The sequence below is a fragment of the Osmia lignaria genome, chromosome 10 (assembly GCF_051020975.1).
Source record: "Osmia lignaria lignaria isolate PbOS001 chromosome 10, iyOsmLign1, whole genome shotgun sequence".
Taxonomy (NCBI): domain Eukaryota; kingdom Metazoa; phylum Arthropoda; class Insecta; order Hymenoptera; family Megachilidae; genus Osmia; species Osmia lignaria.
The window spans coordinates 2816539-2830141 of record NC_135041.1 but is presented as its reverse complement, the minus strand read 5'-3'; the positions used below and the strand labels follow the sequence as shown (position 1 = coordinate 2830141).

Genomic DNA, 13603 nt, shown 5'->3' with positions numbered 1-13603 from the left:
ACATTTTATTGAAGACAATGATATTAATCTGGAGAATATTTACAATATGGATGAAAGCGGGCTGTTTTGGAAAGCCTTTTCTACCAAGACATTAGCAGTTGAAAAAAGTGTTAGTGGTTATAAAATGCGAAAAGATCGCGTAACGATAGCTTTGTGTGCCAACATCACTGGAAATAATAAAATCATGCCCTTGGTGATATACAAATATCCAACCCAAGGGCATTAAAACATTCGCTACACCGATTGCCAGTGGTATTTAAATCCCCAAAAAATGCGTGGGTAGATCAAGAACCATTTATAGATTGGTACGAAAATCATTTTAAACCGAGTGTTCGTGCGTATCAATTACGAAAAAGACTATGCGGAAAAATAGTTTTATTACTAGATAATTGTACAGGTTCTCAAATTCCACATGATATTCAAGATCGAGACAATTTTCAAATTATGTATCTCCCCCCCAATACAACGTCGCTTATTCAACCCATGGATCAGGGGATCATTGAAAATACAAAAAGAGTTTTTAGAAAACAAATGTTACGAACTGTTTTAACCCACGAAGGGGGAATTAATGAATTTTATAAAAATTACACAATTAAGGATTGCATTGATATGGTGGTCCAAGCATGGGCAGAATTCACACCCGAAAATATTAGGAACGGGTGGAATAATTTAATTGAGGCCCCTTCACATGGCGAGGATGATTCTGAAGAGGAAAATTTAGAAGAACTCATATCCACAGTGAGTGAAGGTCAGATAACAGAAGCAGAGGCCATTGATTTTCTGTCACCTAGTACACGTGAAGAAAGAATTCGGGGTAAGGAAAATTGTGACGAGGATTACAGAGAAGATATTGAAGAAGATGATGAGGAAACAGAAGAAGAAAAGGATGAAGAGAAAAATAGTGGACAATTAAGTGAAACTTCGCGACCAGAGAGAGTGAAAGAAATTTTACAGTGTGTAAGTTTATCCTGTAACATTCAGTACGGACTACCAATTAACAATGGAATTAGAACAATTATTAACCAAAAATCCTTAATATATTTATTATTTATCATTTAACATATTTAAGTTTTGTATCTTCCTGCAATTTCACATGATTGTTGTAATATCTTTTGTATTTTTTTACAGTATGTATAATTTTATAGTTATTTGTAATTTTTTGTAAAAATGAATAATTTTAATCAGAAAAATTTCATGTATTAATAACATTTTTATTTAAAAACCATAATTTATAAATAAAAAAATGTTATTCCATTAGTATTCTTTCATGAATATGTAGGCATTTAATTTTTAACCCTTATGTCAGCTCCGAATCCATGTCTCTTTCTACGTTGACGTCGCGACGGCAAAATACAAACAGTTAGAGAATCGATTCTTCTGTTCGCTAAATGTTCCTCAGCGATCTCGAAAGGTGATCACTTATAGGAACCAGGACTCGCTGTTCGAACAGTTAACGTGTAGAAGACTGTCCCGTTCGAGAAAACCGGTTTTATTCGCTTCAACTTCACGATAAGTGTTCGCCTTCGGCACATTTAAGGGAAAGATGCTTAGACGCTTTATATTTTGCCGACGTCGACCAATACAGAAAGACAGCGAGAAAAGACGAACATTTACAAGTCTAATCATCATAACCAATTGTCATAACAATATCGTGTTTGGTCTCATTTTAATCAGGAAAATCTCACAAATATGTTGGTGAAAGTTTTATTTAAAAAAAAAAAAATAAAAAAGTTTGTTTGTTGCATTAGTATTGTCTCACGGATATGTAGGAATTTAATTTTTTACGACCGCCTCGACTCTCAGTCCCTCTTTCTTTTTTATTAGACTGTCTCTTTCTATGTTCGTCGACGTCGGGAAAATACAAACGGTTAGCAGAATCAATTCTTCTGTTCGCTAAATGTTCCTCGCCGGTCCCAAATTCTGAACACTTATCGAGTCTTTACTGAAATAACAATATCATTATTACTATATCTACATTAGATATAATGTAATATACTGATTTATTCCCACAGAACAATGTACATTTAATAACCATATCATTATTACTATACCTACATTACATATAATGTAATATACTCATTACTTCCCACAGATCAGTGTACATTTGATAGCAATATCATTATTACTATATCGACATTAGATACGTAATAAACATTTAATAACAATATCATTATTACTATAGCTACGTCAGGTATAATGTAATATACTGATCCCTTCCCACGCATCAATGTACCTACATTTCATGACAATATCATTCTTCCTATATCTACATTGGATATAATGTAATATACTGATCCCTTCCCTCAGACAAATGAGGATATCTTAACAATATCATTAAAACTATATCTACATTACATATAATGTAACATACTGATTACCTCCCGCAATTCAGTATGCATTTAAGGGGGTAGACACGGCACGTGACCTTTCCGAGTTGGCCGGTCGGTATTATAGCAGATTTTTCTGCACAGAAATTGTAATACCCATAGATATAGGGCTGGCCCATGAAAACGAGAGGGCGCTTTTTGCTAATTCTGTATTCTATTCTGAATGTAAAAGAAATAGTCAGCTGTTGCATTGTACTTGACAAAATTTAAACGCAAAGTCTGGTTGATATTGCAAGCGTAGAGAATTCAATGTACTTTTAATTAATTATAATTTGTTTATGCTACAATATATTACGTTGCAGTGAGGAACTATAAGTGAAAAGGAAAAATAAATGAGGGGAAATCCCAGAAAAATAATGTTTCTTAGCTTCCACATTTTTTTATATAAAATTACTAAACGAACACTATAAAAGTACTAAACGGTTAGGTTAGGGTTAGATTATTTCATAAATAGCGAATGATCAGTATGGAAGGATAATTACCAAAAGATTCTGACCCTTCATATCAAAAAGTGATTAAAACACTGACCAGTGAAGTACAAGCCTTTTTTTATTAACAAAGTACTACAGCAGAATATGAACGCTATACACTTATAACATAATTAAACGTGCTATGCAGAAAGCAATTATTGAATAAGCATTATGTATAAAATTAGGTTGACACGATACAGGATCTCTTAAACTATCATGCTGTATACCCTGGTTTGATCTGTAACAATAAATAAGTTTAATAACAATTACTTTTTGAGTTTATACTACTTTAATGTAAATGCTGATACCTACACTGCTCGATGAATCCACTATTAGTTTCCTATTTCTCACCAATACTTCTTGCAATGGTGATCCCTTTCGATTTCAGTAAATTGTGATAGAAGCTAAGATAAAAAGTTAGAATGAGTTCTAATCAATTTGCATGTAGTAAAGATGTAAATGTATGTGATTTACTTATCTTTATGCTTGCATGGTGAAGACCTGCTTGGTTTTCCCTCTTCGTCGAGCAGCATTTTCACCATTGATATTGGTCACTGGAAATAATTAAAACAAATTCATATATGAAATTCATGATGACTTCCAATTAATCCAACTACTTGTATACCAAAAGTATAAGTGTCGTACTTACGCTGTCGTACATTGTACTCTTCCCGTACAAAGTAAGGAAAAGTAGGTGCAAGTATAAATTATTAGGAGAGTGTAAAGATACCCACCACCACCCCCGTCATAGACGGTCCTCTTCACTCTCCGTATTTATCTTTTACATACCTTCATATTTACATTTTGGAACAGTATTCAACAGCTCTTCATATCCGCTGCACACACGCCGGTGTATTGGTAATGCATTTTTTTTGTAACAGCTCTTCATATCCGCTGCACACACGCCGGTGTATTGCTATTGCATTTTTTTGTAACTGCTCTTCATATCCGCTACACACACGCCGGTATATTGCTATTGCATTTTTTTTGTAACAGCTCTTCATATCCGCTGCACACACGCCAGTGTATTGGTATTGCATTTTTTTTGTAACAGCTCTTCATATCCGCTGCACACACGCCGGTGTAATGGATTTGCATTCTTTTTGTAACAGCTCTTCATATCCGCTGCACACACGCCGCGCGCCAGTGTAATGGATTTGCATTCTTTTTGTAACAGCTCTTCATATCCGCTGCACACACGCCAGTGTATTGGTATTGCATTTTTTTTGTAACAGCTCTTCATATCCGCTGCACACACGCCAGTGTATTGGTATTGCATTTTTTTTATAACAGCTCTTCATATCCGTTGCACACACGCCAGTGTAATGGATTTGCATTTTTTTTGTAACAGCTCTTCATATCCGCTGCACACACGCCGGTGTATTGCTATTGCATTTTTTTGTAACTGCTCTTCATATCCGCTACACACACGCCGGTATATTGCTATTGCATTTTTTTTGTAACAGCTCTTCATATCCGCTGCACACACGCCAGTGTATTGGTATTGCATTTTTTTTGTAACAGCTATTCATATCCGCTGCACACACGCTGGTGTATTGGTATTGCATGGTGTACTTTACTGTGTACTCGTACATGGTCCTCCCTCCTGTCTTTATGTACGGAGGTTCTCTAATCGGTTGGTGTCGATTGAATCTACTATCTATGATTTCTGGCAACATGCAGTCCTCATAAAACTTTCTCAGTTTTTCCTCCATCTCTGTTGCCCAGAATGTATCATTTCTTGGTACTTTTATAATTTTCATTCCTTTCGGCGTCCATAAACAGAATAGAGCGCATTGTCTATTCGTTATGTGCAACTGTCCTTGCACTTGATAATAGTAAATTCGGTATTTGCGGTTACATTATACTTTTCAAAGTATTTTTCCGCGGTGTATCTTTTCGTAATCTGCATATCTTGCCGAAATTTGATGCGGTTAATAATTTTCTCCTGCAGGCTATCCATTTCTCGCTTTTCGCTTGATCGCGAGTTTCTGCTTCGATCGCGTGCCGCATCGTGTGCCACTCATGGAGTATGGCCATGTGCCTTTCATACTCGGAAGAGTATACAGTCTCTTCCATATCTGGTTTTGCTGCACTGGGGCCGTAATCCTGGTCGTACGATTGTTTCTGATTTCTGAAGGAGGATGCTTTCGCTTCTTTTTATATTTAGATGCCATTTCTGCTGCACGCTTCCGACGTTCTTCCATCTTTCTTACGATGTTTGTCGGCTCTTTATTCGTTGCCACACTCAATTTACTAAAGGTCTCTTCAGTGTTAAATTGGACGACAGCAGCGGAGACTCTACCCTGATATGAGCCTCTTTGTCCAAAGTTTATCCTTTTTCCTCCGATGAATTTGGCAATTATATTATTAACGCTTTCTACAGCATTATTATTTAAAGCGTACAACAAACTTTCAGCTTGAGCAAAAAGTGGCTGCATCGCTTCTTCAATGCTTTGATATATACCACCTTGCTTCAATCGTGGAACATAATTTACTTTGTTCGGATCAGAATATTTGGTGCAGAAATATGCTAACTTCTGACACTCCTTGTGTTCACCGAAAACATGACTCAGTACATTTTTCATGTCCTCCTTCAAATTTTTTATTTGATCGACTGGTCTGATTATTTCTTTGAACCGGTATTCTGCAGCTTTCTTTATTCCAGTACGCAGCCGCAGAGCATTGTCCTTTACAACAGCTCATAGCTCTTTGTAGCGGCCTTTTGCTACGATGTCGTTTATTTTGCTACTGAAATTCCGTAGCAGGTGATTGGTGCATTCTATTTTTCGTATATGCACCATATAATCTTTATATGGATCATTGTCCAATACTTTCTTGTACACGCTGCTATCGCCATCGGCAACTAATATAGAATATACTAGGCGAATATGTTCGCGCGCTGCTTCTTTCTTTTTTGCTGCTGTTTGGCAATTCATACAAAATTTATTTTTAACGCTGATATACAGCACTTTTTTCGTATGATATCCCACGATGGCTCCTACGCCAGAAAGAGAATTGTAATCTCCTCCGCGGTACGATCTTCTCATCCAGCTGCCATCTGCGACAACTGGAATCCACGGTATATTATAGCCTGCAAGCACATCGCCTCTTGCAATAGCCAATTCTCTTTCCTTTTTTCCAGCTTCTTCCATTTCTTGTTATGCGGCCCCTTCGAAGCCGTCGATTATGTCATCCTGACATTTCTCGTACATCCCTTTTGTCATGCAAGACATGTTCACGCCAGAGAGTAATTCCTCCAGTTGATTATATTCGCCGCCCGTAACTATTGTTGCAGAAACAGCGGCATGGTTAATATCCATAGTGCCATCATTCTTTCGAAGACACGGAATGTGTCCTATGTAATTGCACATTCGGCACTGTACATTATACGTTTTTTTTAAGCCATATTGTTGACATCCAATTATTTCGAAATGTTCAATGCCACAGCCAATAGATGAATGATTTGCAAGATTTTTTATTTCTTCGAATATATATGCAAAATCAGCAAAATCTATTTCTTCCGAAATTGGTTCTTTTGGCTGTTGTGGCTCTACCACCCAATTTATTTCTTCGTTTTCATCGGTGGTATTCAATTGATCTTCTCCTGTATAGAAATCTCCTTCTTGTACAATTTCTTCGATAGTTTCCATTTCTTCAACATTTTCTATGTTTTCTTCATATAATCTCTCCGTAAGAAATTCATCTGCAGCAGATGTACTTACGATTGTTTCTTCGGAGGTACCTGCACAGGTACCTGCTTCCGCCGCGGTACCTTCACTTACCGTGAGGCATGCTGCCTTTTTCAATTGTTGCCTGCAAGGAAAGTGTTAGTAATCAGTAGTGTTGCCTCGAAATGAGCAACTCGCTCGGGGTCGAACAGTTGTTTATTACGGAGCAGGTATGCTATACCGTTTGACTTTGTTCTCGAAACGGAACGATAGAGAACACGAGAAACGAGTGAGAGATCGGAGGTACCGGCAAACCATACAGTGATCGGCCGAGCAGCGATGTTATTTTTTGAAAAGGGATAGAATATAACATGTTCTCTCATTTTGGCACTAATTGTAAGCGCTTCCGAATGAACGTAGAATCACACGAATGAAACACATCGGAATCGCTAATGCCAGAAAGAGAAAGGATTATATACGTTGTAGATAATAATTATACCTAAATTCAGATTCTTGTTATAAATTTTAATTACGATTTGATTTTACAAGACTTGCTACTGTGGGAACTGTTTGGTTTGCCACTCGCTCTAAATCTGATCGCTCTGTCTTTTACAACTGCCGGTTGCTACACACGCTTCTCTCTCATTCTCCCACTCATTCTCTTTCGCTCTTTCCTCATCCAACCTATCATTCGCTCTGTTTGAAAATACATGCGATCACTCATTCAGTGTTTCATATTCGCGCACATTCTCTCTCTCTCTCTCTCTCTCTCTCTCTGTAAGTACAGTCGCACGCTATTTTTGTTCGCTCTGTTCTCTCTGAATTAGTACTGCCGCACACTGCCTTCGGGCATTTCTTTGTTCTCAGGATACTGTATACTACTACATACAGACTTCTTCCCGATATAATTTTATCATGGGAGGAGCTGCATAATCTTCCTCTTAGTGCTTTCTTGGGATCTCTAGAGATTGAGGTTATCATCCATCTCCGTCTTTTTCACCTGTCTTCTCCCTCACGCATCTTTTTACTGGTTCCACCATTTGTGCCACCTAGCGATTAGTGCAGCCAATTAAGTCACCTGTCGATAACTGTCACACGCACTACTTTCTCTCAACCATAATCAACTTTCTCCGCCATCTGTTTGTGCTAACCTGAGATAGTCACTACCATACACGACATGTCGGACAAACGCCAAAACATTACACCTGTCACATCCGATCAAGCCACAACCACTGATACTTCTACAGCCAGCAGCATGAACTTTCTTCAACCTCCGTCGCCTTCGGACTCTGAAAGTTCCAGTATCTCAAATGACTCAAAAAAAGGACTCGTTCCAATCTCCCATACGATGATAGCGACCGGCCTCTAAAGAAATCCACAACTAACAAGGCCGTTTTGCATGAAGTTCTCGAAGGTATCAGCTTAATTAACGCACAACTTAGAAACCAAGAATCATTATTAAGCAACATACCATTAATTAACGCGAAACTTGATGAATACCACAAGGATATCGTAGAACTGAAAACCACAGCCAACAGCCTACAAAAAGACAATGAAGCACTCAAACACACCACCAATCAACTCCGTAATGATAATATTGAATTCCGGACGCAACTGGCCAATCTAACACAGCGAGTTGACAATATCACAGCTAATGATCCATCCACCTCCAGCGTTTACAATGATAATAATAGTGATCTATCAAGACTCGTTGTTGTAACCGAATCTAACTCAGCCTGTCTCCAATACCTCATCAATCAGCAAACCAATACAACTGAGATTACTCTCTCTGGACTTCCAGAAAATCCGCTTCTCGAAGACCCATTACCGTTGGTACATGCAGTATTGAATAAGCTTAACATCAGTCATGATAATATCATGCGCAAAAATCCAACGCCAGCTGCCAGCCCAATCTCTTCAGCAGACCAACGTTGCACTAAAGTTTCTATTGCCATCACATGCATCAATCCTAAAGTTGTGCGTAAAATTTTAGTTGAAGCCAAAACTCTTAATGGACTTAGGTACTCGATGATTGACAAAACTCAATTACCAGCACAATTAGGAACCTACCTGGACGGGCTAGCCGATTTCAACATCATTATTAATGAGCTTGTCCCTAGTCACACCTTCAAACTACTTGGTGAAGCCAAACGATCATTGAAAGCTATTGGGTTCAAATATGTATGGGCTAAAGGCACATTTGTCTTTGCAAGAAAAGATGACCAAAGCTTAAAACATATCATCCTCTCCGATGCTGATATTAAGAAAATTGTCATCTTGTTCCAAAACCAACAACAACAACTAACAAGGATAGGCCGCGAAGTGTCCCCCTCCGATTTTGATGAAACTACATTTGTTAAGCAGGTAAAAATAAGGGACACGTATTTTTTTATATCTGCTGAGACGCGACTTTAAGGGGTGAAAGCACCCCTCAAAGTTTCGACCTGAAACTGCTATCTCGAAAACCAAAGAAGATACGTGAAAATTTCTAATGGGCGGATTTAATGGTTTTTTATATACAATGATATGGCGTTAACAGATTGTCGAAAATACCATTTGTTTATAACAAAAAAAATTTTTATAACATTATTTTACAACTTATTTAAATTTATGTAATGACAAAAAATGTAGAACATTTTATTCCAAATCCATTGATATATATGTTTATGAAATTGCCTCCTACAGTTTCGTAGATTTTTATTATCGCACGAATGCCCGCTGAGTCAGCGCGTGATACTTTAATCGTACCTGACGTTATACCGATATTACTTACCCGCGTAAGTGGAAAACAACTATTTTTATAACATACAATGTTTAATCTTGTTAAATTTGTATTGCATGATATAAAATAATTAAAGTTATACATACTCGATGGTAGATGTATTAAATTGATAATTTTAATATGCAACAAGTGATTTGTATAACTTAAGGAACATACTCATGACAAAAATGATAATCATCGAAGAAATGCTTCAAACATAAAGGCTTTCGGCACCAAGCACAAGTAATAATAGCCATACGTGGTTTATTTTCAGATAGATAGTAAATACTTCTAATTGTTTATTGTCTGATGCAGCTTTTTCCATATGTCCACTACAGTATCCACTCAACGAATGGAATAGTAAAACGATTGTTTATGAAACATTTACTTTAAAAATAAAAATATCTTGTAACCTATGTGACCTTCACTCGTATAATCTTATAAATTTTTGTTGTTTATATGCAGAACTCTCACCAATCGCGCTTCGACCACGTGATTTATCGTATAGCAATGAGCCAGAATACGTATATAAAATCGGTGAATGCAGTGACTTTTTACTTTGTCCAGTATTTGAATTCAAGACGTTTAGTTACCGAGACGAATAGAAGTTTATTATTGCCAAAACTTATTCTGCACAATGGTTTATATTAATCCGATAAATGTGCTTACTTTATTATCCATAGCTTTTAATTCTGTGGATAAAAAAGTGACGCCTGTTAACAGTGCTGAGTTAGAGTTAAAAGACATTTTATATGACATAATCGTGCAACGTATGGAAGATCCAACATTCAACATAGAACAAGAAACATATTTAAACATTGAAGAAGAGTTTGCAAACGGTGAAGATCCTGATGTAAATTTCCAGTGGCTGAAAGAAACGGAAATGGACCTAACGGAAACGGACCTTACTGATGAAGAGGAACAAGATCAACAATTAGAAAAATGTACGCTCTCCGAAGCACCAACCAGTTATGAATACAGAATAAATGCTGTGGAATACTGGAAGAATGGTAAGACGAAACGTTTGAAATTAGAAACAGTGCAATCTAGATTCAGAACGGTCAAGTCTGTTCGACAGTTACGCAAATGGGCTGCCCAAGTCGAAATGGGTGGCACACGTTTAGATAAATTACTGCGTATTGCAGATTATACATACAAAAATGTTATACAAGCAATACGGTCAAATATAATAGTACATGACATAGATATTCGACGGTGGGCGTTACAAGCAAAATTAGAAGAAGATTTAGCATCATTTACCTCATTTGAGAATTTGTATAATTCGGATCAAAGTGGTTTCAACCTCGAACTACATTCTGGACGAACTTTGGCGTTGAAAGGTACGAAGAAAGTAGAAGCTGTAATACAGTCAATTCCATCCACTACTCATAGCTACACTATACAACCTACAATATCTGCAAGCGGAAAACTGCTATCTCCTCTCTTCGTCGTGTTAAAGGAAACATCTGGAGAGTTTGGACCTAGGGTGTAGCAGACTATGTTTAAACCAACGAACATTTTGGTTACCGCGTCAACATCTGGAAAACTGACTAATGAACATTTTAAAATTTGGTTAAAAGAAGTTTACTTTCCTAATACAAACGATAAGACTGCTTTACTATTAGATTCTTGGAGTGGACATTGTGGTCGTAGTATTGTGGAAGCTACACCGGAAAATAAAGAATTAGTAGTATTTACGATTCCAGCAGGGACTACAAAATATTTACAACCATTAGACGTGTACGGATTTCGTGTATGGAAAAATTTTGTTCGCCGGTTTTCGGACACAGTCATCCTGTTACATTACGAGATTAATCTCCATACGAGGGACAATATTTTAAAACTTCAGTCGCTGGATCATAATCAATTTTCTTCCCCGCGATTTGAAAATTTTATTAAATATTCATGGTATAAAAGTGGATATGTATCATCGAGACCACCTCATTTTGAAAATCCCGTGGAGTTCTGCTATGCTGCAGATAATGAACCACGATGTCACGTATGTGGTGATGTGGCTATTATTACTTGTGCTTGGTGCCGAAAGCCTTTATGTTTGAAGCATTTCTTCGATGATTATCATTTTTGTCATGAGTATGTTCCTTAAGTTATACAAATCACTTGTTGCATATTAAAATTATCAATTTAATACATCTACCATCGAGTATGTATAACTTTAATTATTTTATATCATGCAATACAAATTTAACAAGATTAAACATTGTATGTTATAAAAATAGTTGTTTTCCACTTACGCGGGTAAGTAATATCGGTATAACGTCAGGTACGATTAAAGTATCACGCGCTGACTCAGCGGGCATTCGTGCGATAATAAAAATCTACGAAACTGTAGGAGGCAATTTCATAAACATATATATCAATGGATTTGGAATAAAATGTTCTACATTTTTTGTCATTACATAAATTTAAATAAGTTGTAAAATAATGTTATAAAAATTTTTTTTGTTATAAACAAATGGTATTTTCGACAATCTGTTAACGCCATATCATTGTATATAAAAAACCATTAAATCCGCCCATTAGAAATTTTCACGTATCTTCTTTGGTTTTCGAGATAGCAGTTTCAGGTCGAAACTTTGAGGGGTGGTTTCACCCCTTAAAGTCGCGTCTCAGCAGATATAAAAAAATACGTGTCCCTTATTTTTACCTGCTTAACAAATGTACGAAGTTTCATCAAAATCGAAGGGGGACAAATCTTGGATATTTTAGTAGAACGGGACGGCCCTGTAGGAAAGATTAGTATAATGCAAAGGCAATACATCAACAACCTCATAAGTAGATTCAATATGAAAGATGCAAATGCAGTAAGCACCCCTCTTGAAGTAAGCATAAAAGTGACAAAAGAAATGGAACCCAAAACAGAAACAGAAAAAGAAAACATGAAAGATAAGCCATATAGAGAGTTGGTAGGTAGCTTAGTTTATTTAGCAAATAGTACGCACCCTGACATATCATACGCCAGTAGTGAGTTAAGCAAATATTGTGCAAACCCCGGTCTACAACATTGGAAGGCAGCTAAAAGAGTCATTAGGTATTTAAAGGGCACTAGCGATTACAAAATAGTGTACGAAAAGTCAAAGAAAAATTTGTATGCGTACGTAGACGCCGATTGGGCAGGCGATTTAGATAATAGAAGGTCGTGCTCCGGAAATGTAATAATGTTTGCAAATGGTCCCATAAGTTGGAAATCGAAAAAACAAAAATCAGTAGCATTGTCGACCATGGAAGCGGAATACATGGCGTTATCTGAGGTAGTGAAAGAATTATTATATTTAAAAAGACTGCTTGAGCACATGACAATGAGTTGTATAGGTGAGGGACCGTCAATTGTATTTTGCAACAATCAAAGTGCCATTCAATTAACGAAGAACAATGTATATCATAGTAGGTCTAAACTCATCGATATTAGATATCATTTCTCGAGAGAAGCTTACGAAAGAGGTGAAATATTATTAAAATATGAGCGTAGCGAGTTTATGGCCGCGGATGTGTTAACTAAAGCTTTATGTAAACCAAAGCACGATTGTTGTATTAACCTTATGAAAATTAAAAAGTAATTTAAAAATTATCTGTAAGCATTGTACCGATAGGGGGAGTGAAAGAAAGTGATACGTCACAATGCTCTATGTATGCGTGAGACCGATCGCTACCGAATTCGACCGAAGGTCGACGAACGTAACGATGAACATGTCACGTGGAAAGTTCACAGGTTTTTAAATGAATGGCACTTTTAAAGGTTTAGCACTTTATTTTTATAATATGATCCCGACTGACTGCGCTTATGTCCGGTAAGGTCTTTTATAATGTCGTTGGTGGTGGAGAAGGGGCCGATGATTGACAAGGTGGGATGTCCGTGAGAACGCGTCTTATCGAATACTTAAGTAGGTGGTCGCAATATGATGTTTAGGTGTCCGGTCGTGAGGAGTTCAATTGTTCGAATATCGATCGTTTAGGCGGGTGGCTGTAACACGATGTTTGTCCGATCGTGGGAAGAATTCGATTAACGTACGTTTAGGCGGCTCGTCGTAACACATGCAACGTCATCGAATATAAACACCGAATCGGGCAGCGCCTCGTTCGGTGGCACGATTTCGGTATTATTTGAAAATGAAAAGTATCCGATTTCAGGAACGTTTGTCAAAATTCGTTCAAGATATTTGTACTTTGGTTGTTGCAATGATTTTGAGTATACATATACGTTATTGAATCTTACACCGTTCGGGCTCTCGATCAGACTGATTACGACGTTCGTTTTACCGCAGTTCGATGGACCGCAAATTATACCACGTATCGTAT

At 37.1% G+C, this 13603-nt stretch overlaps 2 protein-coding genes and 1 long non-coding RNA gene across 4 annotated transcripts; 2 read left to right on the top strand and 1 right to left on the bottom strand.

Annotated features, from left to right (window-relative positions):
• Positions 1–2767: 2767 nt before the first annotated feature.
• Positions 2768–7996, bottom strand: LOC117610933 (uncharacterized). Of its 2 annotated transcripts, none has more exons than XR_004583039.2 (3): positions 3507–7996; positions 3170–3411; positions 2768–3095 (listed from the first exon to the last, which is right to left on the bottom strand). It is a non-coding gene; the product is annotated as an uncharacterized LOC117610933 (long non-coding RNA). The 2 variants fall into 2 exon arrangements; XR_013062870.1 differs by having other exon boundaries at positions 3170–7577; positions 7680–7996.
• Positions 7997–9926: 1930 nt separating this feature from the next.
• On the top strand, positions 9927–10792 carry LOC117610935 (uncharacterized). Its single transcript, XM_076690486.1, has one exon. It carries the CDS (start codon positions 9927–9929, stop codon positions 10779–10781), a length of 855 nt encoding a protein of 284 aa, XP_076546601.1. The 3' UTR covers positions 10782–10792.
• On the top strand, positions 10779–13309 carry LOC143305730 (uncharacterized). Its single transcript, XM_076690484.1, has one exon. The coding sequence runs from the start codon at positions 10788–10790 to the stop codon at positions 11391–11393; it is 606 nt and encodes a 201-aa protein (XP_076546599.1). The 5' UTR covers positions 10779–10787; the 3' UTR covers positions 11394–13309.
• Positions 13310–13603: the final 294 nt, after the last annotated feature.

What these genes read in the sequence shown, in the direction of transcription:
- LOC117610935 (XM_076690486.1), top strand. Translation starts at nt 9,927, where the DNA reads ATGGTTTATATTAATCCGATAAATGTGCTTACTTTATTATCCATAGCT.
- LOC143305730 (XM_076690484.1), top strand. Translation starts at nt 10,788, where the DNA reads ATGTTTAAACCAACGAACATTTTGGTTACCGCGTCAACATCTGGAAAA.